Consider the following 18,099-nt stretch of genomic DNA (forward strand, 5'->3'; position numbering starts at 1 on the left):
ATGGAAAAAGGGATGGCATAGTAATCTGGAGTGTAATGTTATGCTTTACAGTGCCAGCAATCAGAAGACCGGGGTTCAATTCTCACTGCTATTGGTAAGGAGTTTGTACCTTCCCCCCGCGACCACGTGGCTTTCCTCCTACATTACAGAGGCTCACAGGATAGGGTTAAGTTATGAGCTGCTGTGTCTCATAACTCCAGCACTGTTTCTAGTTTGCTTCTCTTCCAACCTCAACTCTCTCCTTTTATTCCGCATGATTAACAAGCCTTCACCTTCCTCTGGGGATAACCACGTCAGTCTCTTTCTAGGCCTCACATTCTCTGTCTTTTTTTTTGCCATTCTTTCCCTACAACTGAAAACGTGCTTGATTTCTAACTTTTCTTTGTTCTAATGTAGCTCGAGTTTATCATCATCTGACTACCTATATGCAACCAAATAAAATGTTGCTCCAGGCCATGGTGCATTCACAATGCATATATCACAAACAGCACACAAAACAAAATATTACCACAAATAAGTTAATAAAATGTCATTCAAAATGCAAGTGAATTGCACAGCACAGGTAAACAGTACAGAAAAACAGCTCGCTGTGCGAGTGATGAGATCTCAGTGGTGTTAGGGTATTTATTAGTCTCACAACCTGGGGGAAGAATCTGTTACCTAGTATGGCAGTCTTAGTCCTGATGCTCCTGCACCTACTTCCTGATGGTGGTGGATAAAGAAATTGTGAAATGGGTGGTAGGGATCCACAACAATGCTTCCTTTTGTATATAATGCTCCCAGAGAGACAGGAGACCCCAGTGATCCTATCGGCTGTTCTTAACTATACTCTGTAAGGTCTTGCGGTCTGATATCTTGCAGTTTCCTTACCACACAATGAGGCACCCAGATGGGGCTTCAGCAGAAAATTGTTAGAATGTGGGTGTGGAGCCTTGCATACCTCATTCTCCTCAGGAAGTGCAGATGCTGCTGTGCCCTCTTGGCACGAGGTGTTGTGGGTCCAGGTTAGAATACCCATAATGTGCACACCAAGGAAGGTTGTGCTCTTCACTCTCTCTATGGCAGAGTGCTTGATGTGCCATGTAGAGTGGTCAGCCTGAACCTTCCTGAAGTCCATAATCATCTTTTTTATCTTGTCCACATTATACTCGGGATGTTGTTCTCACAACATTTGACAAGCCTCTCCACTTCCTCACTTCAACAACTCATCATTGTTGCTCATGAAGCCAACCACTTGTATCACCAGCAAAATTGAGAATGCGGTTTGAGCTGGACCTGGCAGTGCAATCATGACTTCAGCAGGAAAGCAGCGGGCTGAACACACAGCCCTAGGGGGCATTAGTGCACAGCAGGAAGGAGCAGGAGATACTACTGCCATCTCGAATGAATAGAGTCTTTCTACTAAGAAGTCCAAGATCCAGTTACAGAGAAGGATGTTGAGCTCCAACGAGGACAGTTTACCCACCAGCCTTTGAGGGATGATTGTGTTAAACATTGAGCTGAAGGTGATGAACAAGATCCTGGCATATAAGGCATTGTTTTCTTGGTGGGACAGGATGGAGTGGAAGGCTAAGGCCAAATTAAACAGAAGGTGAACTGGAAAGGATCCAATATAGTTGGAAGGTGTGATTTTATACAACTCACTACCAGTTGCTCAAAGCACTTCATGTTTGTTGAGGTCAATGCCACTGGGCAGTAATCATCTTGGCCAGTTACTGTCACTCTCTTGTGCACCGGAATGATGAGTGGACTGATTAAAATGGTAGGCAAACTGGAAAGGGTCTAATGTAGCTCAAAGATGGGATTCAATACAATCCATTAACAGCTGTTCAAAGCACTTCATGACTTCTGAGGTCAGTGGCACTGTGCGATAACTGTTTAGCTCAGTTACTGTCACTCTCTTAAGCACCGGAATGATGGTAGCTGCCTTGAAGCCTGCAGGGATAGTGGACTGTTGCAAAGAGATGTTAAAGATGTCCTTTAAGACCACTGTTAGCTGGGCTGCGCAATCCCTCAGCACCTGATCAGATATGTGTCCGGCCCCGCAGCTTTGCATGGTTTTATCCTGACTAGGATCCTCCTCGCCTGGGCTCCAGCAGGATAGGGTGCCTGCTCCTCAGGGGTGGAGCGGTGACTTTCCTCAAAGTCACATCATTTATTGTGTCAAATCGTGCACAGAAGGCATTCAGCCTATCAGGCATCGCTGTTATTGACGTGCCAGTAGCTCATTGATCCTAATCTGTTTCTCTTTCCACAGGTGCTGCCAATCTGTTGACTATTTACTGCATACTCAGTTATTTCAGATATACACAAAATGCAGCTTTTTGACTTGTGTTACTATTCCCGAATTGTATTTAGAAACCACTTAACAGCAATTCACCCAGTAGTACATCAAGGATTAAAGATCAGTGTCTTAAACTCTGTTTGAGCTTCTGTGATCATTTGCACTAAATTAGAAAAACGTTGGGCCATGCTCCCAATGGTAATTAGTAAGTTTTGGGAGCATTACCAATATTTTTCCACTGAATTCATGTATAACAGGTTTTGAACATATTATGCTTTATTGAGAGACTAGATTTCTCCTAAATCATTCTCAGTAATCTAAATTGAAATTACTGATAGAAGATGGTGGGTTGGTGCTAGTTCAAAAAAGCTCCAACTCCTGATAGCTACTTTAATCCAACCAGTTACCAAATTGAAAGGTTTTCTTATATTAAAGTTACAGTTTAAAATGATGCCCGGTTGTGTCAATTTAAGGTAGATTTTGCATTTGGCAATATCTAAGGCAAGTCTGAGTGAAGACTTGACCAAAAGTACGCCATAAGCTGCACCCTGATCAAGCACAAATAAATTCAAATCATCAACTATTTAGTACACAGGTAAAGTCAGCAAATGTGGATCAGCAATTGGATCAAAAGTTTTAACTTGGAAAACATTAACGTGCACTCATAAATTCACATTTGCTGTTATTATTGAAACAAAACTCATTACCATAATACATCTTGCATTTAACCTTCAGAGTATTTTTTAAATATTTGCAGTAGACTTGACTACATATCACAAGGTTCTATCACTAAAGTTACTTCAAACACTTTGCATAGAAAGTCAGAATGAAACAAAATGCAGTGTCAAAAGGAATAAATGAAAATTGTCCAGATTATGATCAAAGATGGAAATATGATAACTATTAAATGACAGATGATCATCTTTTAATTAAAATTCACCTTATGGACAGAATTTTTAGTCATGCCACATAGTGTTTTTGATGGCTACTTACAAAAAAGGCTTGTAACTACTATGAAGGAGGCTACACAAAGCAAGTTTTGAAAAAAAACAAGCTGACAGTAATCAAGTATGAATCAAGAAAATATTGGTTAAGTATATAATTTTAGATATTTAAAGTATTAGGATTGTGTATAAATGCTTCTTTCCAAAAAGGATCTAGTGCTTTCCCGGCATATATGACGACTAAACTCTCGGGCTTTCAGCTGGGTATAGGTATCAATTTTAACTGACCTTTCCATGACAAGCTCTGCCATCTTCATCAGGGATGATGCCTGGGCATTTCTAGTTCAGTGGTATATATACCCCCATCATCAGTCCCCTGATTGGATGAGGACTAACCTATCAGGTATCCACTGCTCCGCCTAGTTTCTAATAGGATTCCAGTTCTTACTTAGAATGGGACATCTTTGTTAAAATTCTCCAAATCCATAAAGAAGCCCAAATCACAGTTTACACAGGTCAAAGCTGACCTGGGACTCAGGAATGGCTGGCATTTACAAGATTCCCTGTGAATCTGGAGCAATGTATATCAGTCAGACAGGACACTTGGTGGAAACCTACATTAAGAAGCACAAGAGGTGTATCCATTTGGATTACCCAGAGAATTCGGCGGTAGCAGAATACTACATCGCAACGGCGATAGAATTGAATTCAACAGCACGAAACTACTGTGCTACACCAATGGCTTTAGGGGCCATCTGGTGCAGGAAAACTTTGAAATGAAACTAGAGAAAAAGAATTTTAACAAAGACGAAGGTCTTGCTCCAAGACAGACTGTAAACAAGGTGGGATAGCAGAAACCTGACTGGATCAGGCCTAACCAATCAGGAGGTTCGGGTGACGGGGGGAATATATCCCACTGGACATGACAGGCCCAGGCATCATCCCTGATGAAGGTGGCAGAGTTTGTCATCAAAACATCAGTTAAAATCGAAACCGGTACCAGGCTAGAAGCCAGAGGAGTTTATTCGTCACTTCTTTACAATTTTTACTTCTCTATATTGGCTATACAAATTTGTTGCAATGGTAGTAATACAAGGCAAAGATGGGCTTCATAACAAACTAACAAAAGTCAGGGAGGGCAATAGGGACAAGAGCAAAACAAGAATGCAAAACCAATTTACAAGATTCCAGGAAATATAATTCTAGAATCAAAATCCAGTTCCAAAAATAAAAATAAACTATTTAATTATGAAGTTTTAAAATCAAGAATCTAAAAAAAACTGAAGGCTTGTGAAGTGCTTCTACCCTTACAGTGTAGCTGAATAAATTGGGCACTATTCTATTAGAACTAATTTGTAATCATCCAGGCAAAAATAAGGAAAATGTCATAATGACACAGGTGCACCACTTAATGATGGAGAAATCTGATTAACATGTACCAGCGCCCTTCAATGAGGTCTGGTACATGTTGTCTGACTTCTCCTTCCTCGTCTACAATCAGTTCCTTGGTTTGCTGCCGTTGAGTGCCAGGTGGTTTTCGGAAGGGAAAGTCAGACTAACATGTGTTATGACCCCAGCCCCCTCCTTCCTGAGAATCGCAAGATCGCTATTAATTCGGGTCCCAGGAAATGAGAGACAATGCAACGGATTTTGACCATTGTTTCTTGGAGACACCCTTGTGGATAGCGACTCTATACTACGTGCCAGCTATCAGGGCTACATGGACACCCTCGGGCAATGTGGGGTGGGGATTGTATCACCCTACCTTGATTGACATCTACAACTCTGCAAGTCAAGATAAAAAGGGGACTGCAGGAGGCAGTACCCCAGGAACGCACCAGAAGGAGACACCATCGCTCATCGCTCCCGTGATGACGGGAAGCTATTCGGGAGCCACGTGTGGTTCGATTCCCCTAGCCTGGGGAACGAGTGGCTGATAACACCGAAAAGGACTTCAAACTGACAACGGGGAACCCACGTTCCCGATTCAACGATTTGAGTCCAAAAGGCTGGCAAGTTTATTTTCTCACCAAAAATTCTCTCTCTCTCCAACACGTGAAACCCAGCGGTCCCCAAAAGGCTAAAAGCCTGCATGAACTCCAGAGACTTTGATATTTCCATCGGACAATATTTTTACCCCTAGACAAACGATAGAGCTACTTCTTATTGTTGATTATTACTATATCCGCGCTTTAGATTGAGTATTGATGACGTATATTATCTGAATGTTTGTATTAACCTTACTTTTGTGCCCCTTTATAAATAAAAACATTTAAAAATAGTACCATCAGACTTCAGCGGACCTCTCTATCTTTGCTGGTAAGTGACCCAGTTATGGGGTACGTAACACATGTACCAACCCTCATTGAAAGATCTGTGACAGTAAGGGTGAAAAGCTTCTAGTTACTGTTTTTCATTATCTAAGAGGATCTATCCTAACCCAACACATTGATGCAACCATGAAAGAGACATGCCACCATCTATAGTTCTTACAATTTTAAGGGGATTTAGCATGTCATGAAGACTCTGGCAAACTTTAACTGATGTTCAGGGAAAGGCATGCTCATCGGTGCATCATTGTTTGATATGGTAACTCCAAAGCAAGAGGCTACAGAGAGTGAAGAACTTAGCCAGTTCCACCAAGGGTACAGCTCTCCCCACCTTTGAAGACAGTTACAAGATATGAGGTCTCAGGAAGACGAAAATCATTTTAGACTCCCATCACTGATTCCATCGAGCAGAAAATACAGGAGCCTGAAGACCCATAACAGCTTCTTCTCACCACTATCAAGTTTTTAAAACCAAACTGAAAAACACTATATTTTGCTCAGCTTATGTTATTATGTTACTTTTGCTCATTGTTTTGTAAGTTATGTAAAATTTTTGTTCATTTAATTTTAAGTGATTTATGCTTGTTAGTATTTCACCATATTGTTGCTACAAAAAGCTACCGTAGTTTATACCCTGGGTAAGCATCTTCATGACAATAAATGTGAACTTAAACTTAAACCACATGCAATTCTCAGACCAGCTACAGGTAATCAAACCTATGCTTAAATTGGTTTCGGAGTACAGAGTTGATGAACACCAAAAAGTCATTAGCAAACTAGAAAGAAGTCAACATGATTACCTCTCATCCCCAAAAATTAAGTTACTGAAATAGATTCAAAGATTCAAAGTGCATTATCAAAGAATGTACAAGTTATACAACCTTGAGCTTTGTTTGTTTTCAGGCAATCGCAAAGGAACCCAAAAGAAACCAATTTTTTAAAATTTAAAAAAATGAGACCAACCCTCAGTGCACACACAGAGGAAAAAACAAATCATGAAGACAATAGAAGCAAGTAACGACTACAGGATTTGAACCAAATTGAGAGCTTAGATCCAAATCCCCGGAGCAGCTCTGAGTAGGCCCAAAGCCTCGGTATTTAGTTCATCATATTAGCAGGCCAAATTGTCGCAAAGTTCACAGACACAAAGTGCGGCAGTCAGGGGCAGTCTCACAGCCTCAGCACCGCGGCCCGATAGCAACAATAACCCAACAGAAGGGCATGGAATCAGGTGACAAGCTCATGCCTGACTAACCTTCAAGGAATTACACTCAATGTGAACAGCGGAAAGTGAAAAAATTATTGGTTTACCTAGATTTCCATAAAACGCTTTTTTTTTTAAAAAAGGTTACAAATTATGCTCAACACATTGAAGATTCAGGATAAACTATGGGATTACAAATTCTGTACATACAAAGTTGCTACAAGGCAGCAGAAATCTTAGATACTTCAGGTATCAATGAGATAATGGTTTCCATTTTACAAAGGCTTGGATTCATATTAATCCAAATCTGCAGGCAATGTCAAACAAGGAAGTATATGATTCAGAGAAGGGTACAGAGTAACACTCTGATAATCTGGTCTATAGCAAGGAAATCCTGATTGATTGGATCTGGCCCACTCTGACTTGCTGGGAGACAAGTTCCTACTTCCCCTTCTGACAAGCTGAGGTCCTAGGTCCCACACCCACATCTGAAATGCCAGGGGCTGTTTCCCACAGTCACTTTAAACTTATCAAGCTTGCTAGAATATTTATTATACTTTAAAAAGTAATATTAATCATAAATTAAAACTGTGCTTGAATATTAATTGGAATAGCATCTGAAAATCAGTTAGTCTAGTATCACCAGTCACAAACACACTAATTTTTTGAGTTTAGTATACAAACAGCTAAAAGCAGAATTATTGTACTATGTCATCTAAAAATTTGAATACAGAAATTTCTTTGTCCTATTCATTATTATACATAATAAACTGAAACCTCTTTGCAGAGCCATGCAAAACATATTTCAAATCTTCAGAATCAAAACAAACAAGTTTCTTTATTTTGCATTTTACTTTCCAGTCATTACTTGAATGGGATTAACTGGAATAGAAAGTCACTACTGAAAAATCCCATGCACTAATAATCAATACCAACCTCAATTAATATTAAACTGCATGTTTTCACATATCTAGTAACTCCTGCTAAGTTTAAATGGAAATAACAGTTCTAGACAAACTAGTTTAATAATCACCTCTCAATTATAATTAAGGACACGATTATTTACAGAGCTAAATTAAAATCAAATTCTCACATTGAAATACACTTTTTACTTTTACAACATAAACAAATACTTTAACTGAATAGCCAGATACTTACCAAATATATTGGTTGAATGACCTTTTCTTGAAAGAGGCTTCAATTCATTGTGCCCCCAAGCATACTGTCTATAGTTTCCCCAAGCATGTTTCATCATCTGAAAAAAGAAAAAGGTCCTTCACATCTAATTTTATGATTTTGAAACTGGATAACGCAAAACCCAGAAAATGCCAAAAACACTCTGCATTTTATGTCAATAACATTTCATCATCTTGTTCTCTACAGATGCTATTTGACTGCTGTTTTCTCTTTTTATTTCAAATTTATGTAGCATTTTCCTTATAAATTTTTAAAAATAAAAGAAAAACCATTTCAAAAAAAATCAGATCAAATGATCAATTGCCTTTTCTCAAAATTTATCCAACATCCAGTTACGGGTGTATTAGGATATTATTGCTCACAACTTAAATGTTCTACTTTTCATCTAAGTACATGTGCTCAGGCATACCTTGTTAAAAATTACACATCTAGTGTCTATTGCAATGTGAAAAAACTGATTAAAAGAGCTTTCTTCATTTACGTCAGTTGTCATCTGCTTCTATTTGCCTGGGTGAACCAAATATTCTAATCCACCTTTGATCATCACAATTGAGTGTCTGTAACTATTGTGTAGCCTTCACTGATACAACAATTCATTAATGGATTTGGATATGGCTTCAGGGCCCTCTTATATCACACACAGAGATACAGATATGAAATCTAACGTTAATTGCACTCATACATCGTACACTATGAAATTGGCTTAGATGCCAAGAACAAAACTTAGCAGTGCCAGAATGATTTAAGTTAAGAATTATTAAAAGTAAACACTGACAAAATCTACGAAACAGTAGATATTCTGGCAAAAGTGTACCACAAATTCAAGAAACCCTGGATGACAAGTTTCTTTTTTCCTTCATTCCATGTGCCCTTTACCAACTGTTCATTGCAACTTTCTAAGAGGATGAGTAGAACAGTGTTTAAAAGTGAAAATGGTTGCAACATTTTTCACTTTAATACCTTTAGTTTGAACAATTTTTTAAAAATGTGTAAATTAATTAAATCTACAAACACAAAAGGCTGGAGGAATTCAGGAGCTTAGGCAACATCGATGAAGAGCAGTAAAGAGCTGATGCTTCAGCTGAGACCCTGTATCAGGATGGGAATGGAAGGGTGCAGAAGCCAGAATAAGGAGGAGCAGGAGTACAAGCTAGACAGGGAAGGTGGGAGAGAGAAATGAAGTGAGAAGCTGGGAGGTGATAGGTGCAATAGGTAAAGGGCTTAAGATGGAGGAATTTGATAGGAGAGGAGAGCAGACCTTAGGGGAAAGGGGGGGCACCACAGAAAGGTGATAGACTGCAGAGTAAGAGGGGTGCCAGAATGGGGAATGAAAAAAGAGGAGAGTGGGCAGAGGAAGAAAATACTGGAAGATGGAGAAATTAATGTTCATTCTGTCAGGTTGGACACTATACAGACGGAATACAAGGTATTTCGCCTACAAACAGAGTGGCCTCATTGGGGCATCGAGGAATTCTGTTTGAACTCACATGTCAGTCCATCGCCTCCTCTACGGCCACAATGTGGCCACTCTCAGGTTGAAGGAGCAACACTTCATATTTCAATAATAGTGTGATCCTTGCATGCTTTTTATATTTAAATTTTGATAACAAATCCTTGTGACCTCTTCCTCTATATAGATAACATCTGGTAGTGCAGCATTACTTGGATTCTAAAATTCTATTTTAGTGAAACAATCCATATGTCAAGAGTGACTAAACATGAAACTAGAAACTGATTAATCTAAAAATCTACAAATTCATTTTCACTAACAAAAATGTAAGTGCAAAAAAATGTAATGATCAGATGCTTATTTGTCAAAATGGAATACTATCTGAAAACTGAAAAATGATTTTGAATACAGAAATATTTTCTTCAATTCAAAATGATCTACAAGTTGAAGCTTTAATAATGACGCTGTTAGCACCAACATCAAATTTGTATGCTATAAGAAAATGTATTTTCCTCCCTATGATGTCACTTTCATCGTATCAATAAACTATTAATAAAAGATAAAAAGTTGCTGACATGAACAAGCATAATAAAGCTACCAATGACCATTTCTACTTTTGAGGTTTCTTCTCACAATACTCAAAACAATCTATAAATATTGTTTTCAATGTCACAACCTATGTTTTCTTCCTTGGGCTTATTTATTCGTTCTATAACCCTATTCGAGCTCTCAGTTCTTTTTCTGCCGGTGTCTTAAATTTAAACAATCACCCTCAGAAGATAATTGGCAGGTCAGCCTTTCTGAACTACGCTCCTAAACTGTAGAATTCAATAACTAAAACTATAAAGGATGCAGATTCAGCTATTTTTAACCTTGCTTTTAACTAATATTTTTTTGTCTTTTATTTCTTGTTAATATCTGGATTTTATTTTTTATTTTCATGATTGCACTTTATGCCATTGTAAAGCACTTGAACTACACTGTCTGCATAAAAATGGCTCTATAAATAAGTTATTATTATCTTCTCTTAGCCTCTTACATTGGGACCAAGCACTGAAAACGCTAGGAATTTGAAAGGATTGGGGGCTTCTGGCCCAAAGATAAAAATTGTAACAAAAACTATTTTAAACCATTGAAGAAGTAGCCATTGCACAAACTCAAAGAAGAAATAACCGGACATTCTGCAAATTGTGGTAGGGATAGATAACTCACACTTAGATTCTCAACTGAAACTTTCGGCTTACCTCAACAGGAAAGACTAAACTTCAAATGGTTATGCTTTCTAACCTTAAAACACAGCCTTTTCTTAGGTATCTGGCAGAATATCATGCAATGTACAGAGCATGATCTGTATAAACAGTAAGCAAAACAAGCCTTTCATTGGATCCTTGTACGTGTGACAATAATAAACCAGTACCAACACTGCAAGTCTAACAGTCAAAATTAATAACTTGAAGAATCTTGAAAGGATATCTCTTAACATCTTCTCCATGAACAAATGGAAGTATAAAGAAAAAGAAAAGTAGCATTATATAACAACTTCAATAGAAAAACAGTGCTGGAATACCAAGAGGATGTTCATAATTCTATAAAATTGTCAAATTGATTACCTTAGTTATTGTGTAACAATATTGTGGTAGCTCCATCTGACAGGGCAGAAACCACTTCGCTACAATAAAGCAAAAATACAGTACTGTGCAAAAGCCTTAGGCACATATATACAGAGTTGCAAGAACTATGTGACCCCTTTGCAATTACCTGGTTTTCTGCATTAATTGCAGTACTCATAAAATGTGGTCTGATCTTCATCCAAGTCACAATAATAGACAATCACAATCTGCTTAAATTAATAACACACAAACAGTTCTATGTCTCATTACTACTAAGTACACCATTTAAACATTGACAGGCTAGGTTCAGAAAAGGATGTGAATCTCTGGGGTATTGCCTTCTACAAAAGCTGTTTGGAGTCAAGTGTTCCAATCAATGAGATGAGATTGGAGGTGTGGGCTGTAGAGGTGCCCTGCCCTATAAACAAAAAGGCACACAAAGCCAGGTTACTGACAGACCCTGTTCTCCTCTGTTTACTTGCACCACATCTTGATCAAAACACCTTTCAGAGGACCTTAAAAGAGGAATTGTAGACATGCGTTAAGTTGGAAAAGGCTACAAAAGTATTTCTAAAGATCCGAGTGTTCACCAGTCCACAGTAAGCGAAACTGTCTACAAATAGAGGAAATTCAGTACTGTTACTACTCTTCCTAGAAGTGGGTATCCTGCAAAGATCACATCAAAGAGCACAATGTGCAATGCTGAAGGAGGTGAAAAACAGTCCAAGGGTAACAGCAAAAGACTTGCAGAAATCTCTAGAACTTGTTAAAGTTCCTTCCTGTTCATGTGTCCACTATAAGAAAAACACTGAACAAGAATGGTGTTCACGGAAGGACACCACGGAGGAAACCATTGCTCTCCAAAATAAAACATTACTTTACATCTCAAGTCTGCAAAAGACTGCCTGGGTATTCCGCAATGCTTCTGGGACAAAGTTCTGTGGACAGATCAGACAGAAGTTGAACTTTTTCACAGAAATGCACACCACTAGGTCTGGAGGAAAAAGGGGCACTGCACAACAACAACAAAACCTCATCCCAACTATGAAGCATGGTGGAAGGAGCATTATGCTTTGGGGCTGCTTTTCTGCCTCAGGACCTGTGGACAGCTTTCAATCACTGAGGGAACAATTACTTCAAAATTGTATCAAGAAGTTTTACAGAAGAATGACAGAGTAGCGGGCCGTCACCTGAAACTTAATAGAAGTTGGGTGATGCAACAAGACAATGATCCAAATGCAAGAGTAAATCAAGAACAGAATGTTTTAAAAGAAAATTTGTGTTTTACAATAGTCAAGTCAAAGTCCAATTGTTAACCCAATTGAGATGCTGTGGCATGACCTGAAGAAGGCTGATGATGCAAGTTATCCCGGAAATATTGATGAACTGAACCAATTTTGTATGGAGAAATGGTCCAAATTTCCACCTCACCATTGTGCAAGTTTGTTCAACAGCTACAGGAAATGTTTGGTAGAGGTTATTGCTGCTAAAGGAGGTTCTACCAGTTATTAAATACAAGGGTTCACATACTTTTTCCAGCCCTGAACTATGAATGATTAAACGATGTGTTCAATAAACACATGAAAAGTACAACTGTTTGTTATTAGTTTAGGCAGATTGGGTTTGTCTATCATTGTGACTCTGACCACATTTTATGAGTAATTATTGCAGAAAACCCGGGCTCACAAACTTTTCTTGCAACTGTAGCTAAGGGGCCTAAAACTTTTGCACAGTACTGTATTTGTCAACACGAAGCAGAGGGTGAGTTTGTAAATCTAACGGGAGCAAAGGATTCTAGGAATGGCAAGGTGGAGTGCCATGGAGAGATATGGGACAGGTAGCAGAGGAGTGCCAAGGGGGCGGCTAGGCGCAGGTGCACACCTAGCCAAGAGATACCAGCTGAGGTCACTCGCACTGTCAGTTCACATCAGAATCAGGTTTATCATCACTCATATGTCATGAGATTTTTTTTGCAGCAACAGTACACTAAAGTTACCACGGTACTGTGCAAAAGCCTTAGGCACCCCAGCTATATATACAGTACTATACAGGAGCAGAAATAGGCCATTAGGGCCATTGAATCTGCTCCGCCATTTCATCACAGCTGCTCCATTTCCTCTCAGTTCCTATGTCCCACCTTCTCTCCACATCCCTTCCTGCCCTGAATAGTCAAGAATCTATCAAGCTCTGCCTTAAATACACCCAATGACTTGGCCTCCACAGCCTCCTGTGGCAATGAATTCCACAGATTCACCACTCTCTGGTTAAAGAAATTCCTTCTAAAGGATGCCCCTCTAGTATAAGGCTATGCTCTCTGGCCCTTGACTTGCTACTATAGGAATCATCCTCTCCACATCCATTCTATCGAAGCCTTTCAACACTTGACAGGCGTCAATGAGAGCCACCCTCATTTTTCTGAATTCTTGGGATTACAGCCCTAGCCATCAATCAGTCCTTATATGGTAACCATTCCATTCCTGGAATCATTCTTGTGAACCTCCTCTGAACCCTCTCCAATATCAGCACATCCTTTCTTAGATAAGGGGCCCAAAACTGCTCACAATTCTCCGTGAGCCCTCACCAGTGCTTTATAAAGCCTCAACGTTACATCATTGCTTTTATATTCTAGTCCTCTACAAATGAATGCTAAAATTGTATTTGCCTTCCTCACCACTGACTCAACCTACGAATTAACCTTCAGGGAATCCTGCATGAAGATTCCCAAGTCCCTTTGAATCTCAGATTTTTGAAATTTCTCTCCATTTAGAAAATAGCCTACACTTTTATTCCTTCTACCAAAGTGCATGACCAGACACTTCCCAATACTATATTCCATCTGCCACTTCTTTGTCCATTCTCTTAATCTATCCAAGTCCTTCCGCAGACTCCCTGCTTCCTCAACATTACCTACCCTCCACCTATCTTGTTACTGTCTGCAATCTTGGCCAAAAAAGCCATCATTTCTGTCATCCAAATCATTGACATATAACACAAAAAGCAGTCCCAGCACAGATCCTTAACTACCGACAGCGAACCAGAAAAGACTCCCTTTATTTCCACACTTCATTTCCTACCATTCAGCCAATGCTAGTAATACCATGGGCTCTTAACTTGCTATGCAGTCTCATGTGCGGCACCTTGTCAAATGCCTTCTGAAAATCCAAGTACACAACGTCACCTATTCTCCTTTGTCTACCCTGCTTGTTATATCTTCAAATAATTCCAACAGATTTGTCAGGCAAGATTTTCCCTTAAGGAAACCATGCTGACTACGGCCTATTTTATCATGTGCCTGCAGGTACCCAGAAACCACATATTTAACAATCAGCCCCAACATCTTCCCAACCACTGAGAGACTCAATAGCCTATAATTTTCTTTCTTCCTGCCTCTCTCCCTTCTTGAAGAGTGCAGTGAAATTTGTAATTTTCCAGTTCTCCAGAACCATGCCAGAATCTATTGATTCTTGAAAGATCATTACTAATACCTCCACAATCTCTTCAGCCACCTCTTTCAGAACCCCAGGGGTGTAGGCCATCTGGTCTAGGTGATTTATCTCATGTATATATACAGTGGGTTCCTTTTAATTGGAACAGGTTGGGGCCAGTACATTTTGGCCAAATTAAGCAGCTGCCCCAGTTAGCCAAAGTTTCATGGAAATACTTGTGTAACGGGGGTTTTTTGTTCTTTTTCTTTGTTACTGTGTATGTAATCAAAATGGCGTCTTTGTTTTGTTAAAAGTAGGAATGCTGGCGCCTGTGTTAATAGTAGGAATGCTAGCGTCTTTGTTATGATAAGTGCTGGAAGCTTGTTTGGGACTATAAACTGATTGTTGGTGGGGGTTTTGGGGAGTCGGCGCGATGGAGTGAGAGAGAGAGGACGGGGTGCTGGAAGCTGGGCGACGGTACGGACCCCGAGCGGGGGTCCCCGGCCCAAGGTTTTCGGTGAGGAGAGGAGACGGAGACAGAGGAGTGTGGAGCGACTGGTCGACCACCGTGGGGGTCCCAGGAGGCGGGTCGAGAAATTCGGATGGGATCGAATACCAGAAGACTTCAGTAATTGAGCTCCAACGGTTGTGCACGAAGTGGTTTGGACTTTGATAAGTTTGGCGCCTTTTCTTTTTTTTTTCTCTTATTCATATATACTGTATCGTTAGTAATCGCTTAGTTATAGTAATCTTTATAAATTGTACTCATTTAATCGCATAAGGTGTACTGTCTGTTTTTTGAGCGAGGCGGGGACATCACACAGCATCCACACCAGCTGATTACCCAGTTTGGCGGGGCCGAAGGCTGCTCCCCCTAGACGAGAACGAGTTTGAGCGATGCCTGAGGTGACCCAGGGGTTACATTGTGGGTGCGATCGTCCGGGATTGATTTCTGTGGAAGCTGTGTGATCGCCCTCTTTAAATTGTGTCTGCGGCGAAGAGCTGGTGTGCCTTTGTGGGTGTGCGATTGCCGGTTATCTCTGCATGTGTGTTGGGTGGGGTGGCTGCTGTTGGTAGCCCGGAGGTTGTTGTTCGAGTTCCGACTAGCGCTGACGAAATGGTGGTGGTACCATGGGTTGTCCGTACTGTTTGGAGAGTGAGGAGTGACAGGTTGGGATGTTTCAGCTATGGTGGGCTCCGCCCGGTTGTTGGAATAACGTCCAGCCCTAAAGGGACGGAGACGTGGGCGGAGCAGACCGCTCAGTTGTTGGGTGAGTGGCAGTGCTTGGCTGAGGGAAAGCGACAGGGATTGGTTGAAAGTTTGAGTAGGCGGGCTGGTAGCGTTGTTAGAACTGTCGGGCGCAATTATCTCGAAGTGACAGCTGCCAGTTCTGGGAAAGTGTGGGAAAATGCGTGTGGTTCGACTGGAAGTCAAATGCCGCAGCTGGGGGGCTTATCATATCCGTGGCAGGAGATTGGTGGGAAGTTTTTAGGGTATCCCTTTTGGTTAGGAGGGCAGATAAATTGCTTGCGGAGACAGGGGGATCTGTCAAGGGGATCAGTTGTTCCGTTGATCCGAGAGATGTCGGGAAACTTAGAGGAGGCCCAGTGGGGGAACGGCTTGGGGTCTCTGGGGGAGCACGTTCCCAGCAATGTACCAAGGAACTCCCGCAAGGAACAGACCCTATTCCTGAAGGCTTAGAGGGACCACGCACTCAGGTGTTGTTACGGATGGATGGAAGTCAAGTTAAAGCCATCCTCGGCACCGGGGCACGGGTTAAGTTGCTGTACAGTTTGTTTTATAACCGCTTTTGGAAGCCTTTACCCTTGATGACATTGACGGCACTGGAGATTTGGGGTACCAGTGCCGGTGATTATAAAGACGACGGTTGTTGGTCAGTGAAAATGGAGTTCTTAGAGGCAAATGTGGAGGTGACTGAGGTTCGTGAATCGTTAATGCTGATGTGTCCGGACATTGTTGAGACGGGCAGCGTTTCGGTTATGGAGAGAACCAATATCCTGTTGGTGCGCTTGGGGGCCTGCCCGGAGGAGGCGGGTGAGAGCTGTTTGGAGGCATTATCGATGCACCCAGAGTTTCGAGCTGCTTGTGCGGACGTGTGTAGCAGCATTGGGTCGATACCGAATTCAAACCAGAGCCGGTGGTGGTATGGCCTGGAGGAGTATCTGAGGGTGAGACCCTCTTAGTGGACGCTGCGAAATACCACCAGGGAGGGGAGTTGACTGCTGAAGACACCTCGGTGAGGCAGAGGTTGCGGCAACTGGCCCCTACAGAGTGGCAGACGTAGGCAGCGTGTGTGTGGATTATATTGGGCTGTAGAGGCGATGGCCTATCTGAGTGGTGCGAAGAGGTTTAAGGTGCTGGATCTGAGGAGTGGATGTTGCCAGATCCCGATGAGTGAGGCCGCCAAGGAGAAGACGGCGGTTAAAAGTTTCCTAGGAGTCTTTCCGGTCCGAAAAGATACCACAGGGTATCTCCGAAGCCCTTGCAACCTTCCTGCAGGGCATGTGGAAGACCATGGGGGATGTGGAGGCATTTGGAATTTTGACATATGTGGATGATCTCTTGGTATTTGGATTTGCCTCAGGAGAATATGAAGTGAGGGCGTTGCAGGAGCGGCTGAGAACTACAGAGTTAAAGTGTTTTCTGGACACGTACCAGGGCTGGCGAAGGTCGCAGCTCGTGAGTGTCTGTCTCTACGGAATCAAGTTTGAAATGAAGACTGAGAGACCGGAGAGAGTGATCTGGAACCATTTGAAAGACTTACAAGTTGGAGAGAACGAAGAAAGTTGTTTGACTAAGGGCCACAGCAAACTGAGAGCCTGGAGAAGGGAGTTTGCGGAGGTGAAGAAATTGCGGACAAATCTCGGAAGGGGGAAGCGGTAGCTTGAAGAGAATCTGAAGATGACCATCGACAGTTCAAATGAAGTGCAAAACCTGAAGGTTGATCTGGAAGAAGTCATGAGGAGAAAAAAAGCTGGAGAGAAGTGCAGTGAATACTGAACTGGAGGGTGACCAATCTTTAACTGCTGCTTTTCAGGTCGGGGTGGAAGAAGCTGTTGGAGTAACTGCATTCCAGATTGAGATGGTCGGGATGCAGGAGTCAGAACTGCTGAGCCAGGGGCCAGAGAAGATGATAATCTCAATTGCAGGAGGCTGAAGAGACTGCAGGAGGCCACGTGTTTCCGTTTGGAGAAGATCAAACAGCAGCTACCGATCGAAGAAATGAGGAAGAATACGGATTCAAAGGCTGATGTGCTGGATGTGTGGTACATGCTGCCTTTTGCTGACTTTCCCTCGATTGAGGAAGAGACCTTTGGCCCTTCTTCCACTGAGTCAGGTGTAGTGGGGAGGGTTAGCTGTGTGCAGTGTGGGGCATGAGTGAGAGGTTGAAAGAGGAGTTGGTAGTGGACCCAAGGTATCCTCAGCTGTGTCCTAGCCTAAGGGTTTAGGTGAGGGGGGTACGGAGGTCTCAGAAGGGTTTGGGAACGCCCAGATAGTTGGCCTATATAGCGCCTAAGGAGCGTGAGGTTTACTGTGTGGGGAGGAGATTGTGTTTGTGCTTGGGTTACGGTGTGTTGGCAGGAAAGGTGACGAGTTATCTAATAGTCATGAGGACATGACTTTTATTTGGTG

The 18,099-nt window shown here is 41.6% G+C and overlaps 1 protein-coding gene across 2 annotated transcripts in view; it reads right to left on the bottom strand.

Annotated features, from left to right (window-relative positions):
* man1a2 (mannosidase, alpha, class 1A, member 2) overlaps nt 1-18,099 on the bottom strand; it is a 134,498-nt gene that overhangs the window by 86,231 nt on the left and 30,168 nt on the right. For both annotated transcript variants that reach the window (XM_073045427.1, XM_073045426.1), the window contains exon 3: nt 7,921-8,017. In XM_073045427.1, coding sequence (XP_072901528.1) covers nt 7,921-8,017 — 97 coding nt within the window. The remainder of the gene's footprint in view (nt 1-7,920; nt 8,018-18,099) is intronic.

The sequence above is a fragment of the Hemitrygon akajei genome, chromosome 5 (genome assembly GCF_048418815.1).
Source record: "Hemitrygon akajei chromosome 5, sHemAka1.3, whole genome shotgun sequence".
NCBI classification, from domain to species: Eukaryota; Metazoa; Chordata; class Chondrichthyes; order Myliobatiformes; family Dasyatidae; genus Hemitrygon; species Hemitrygon akajei.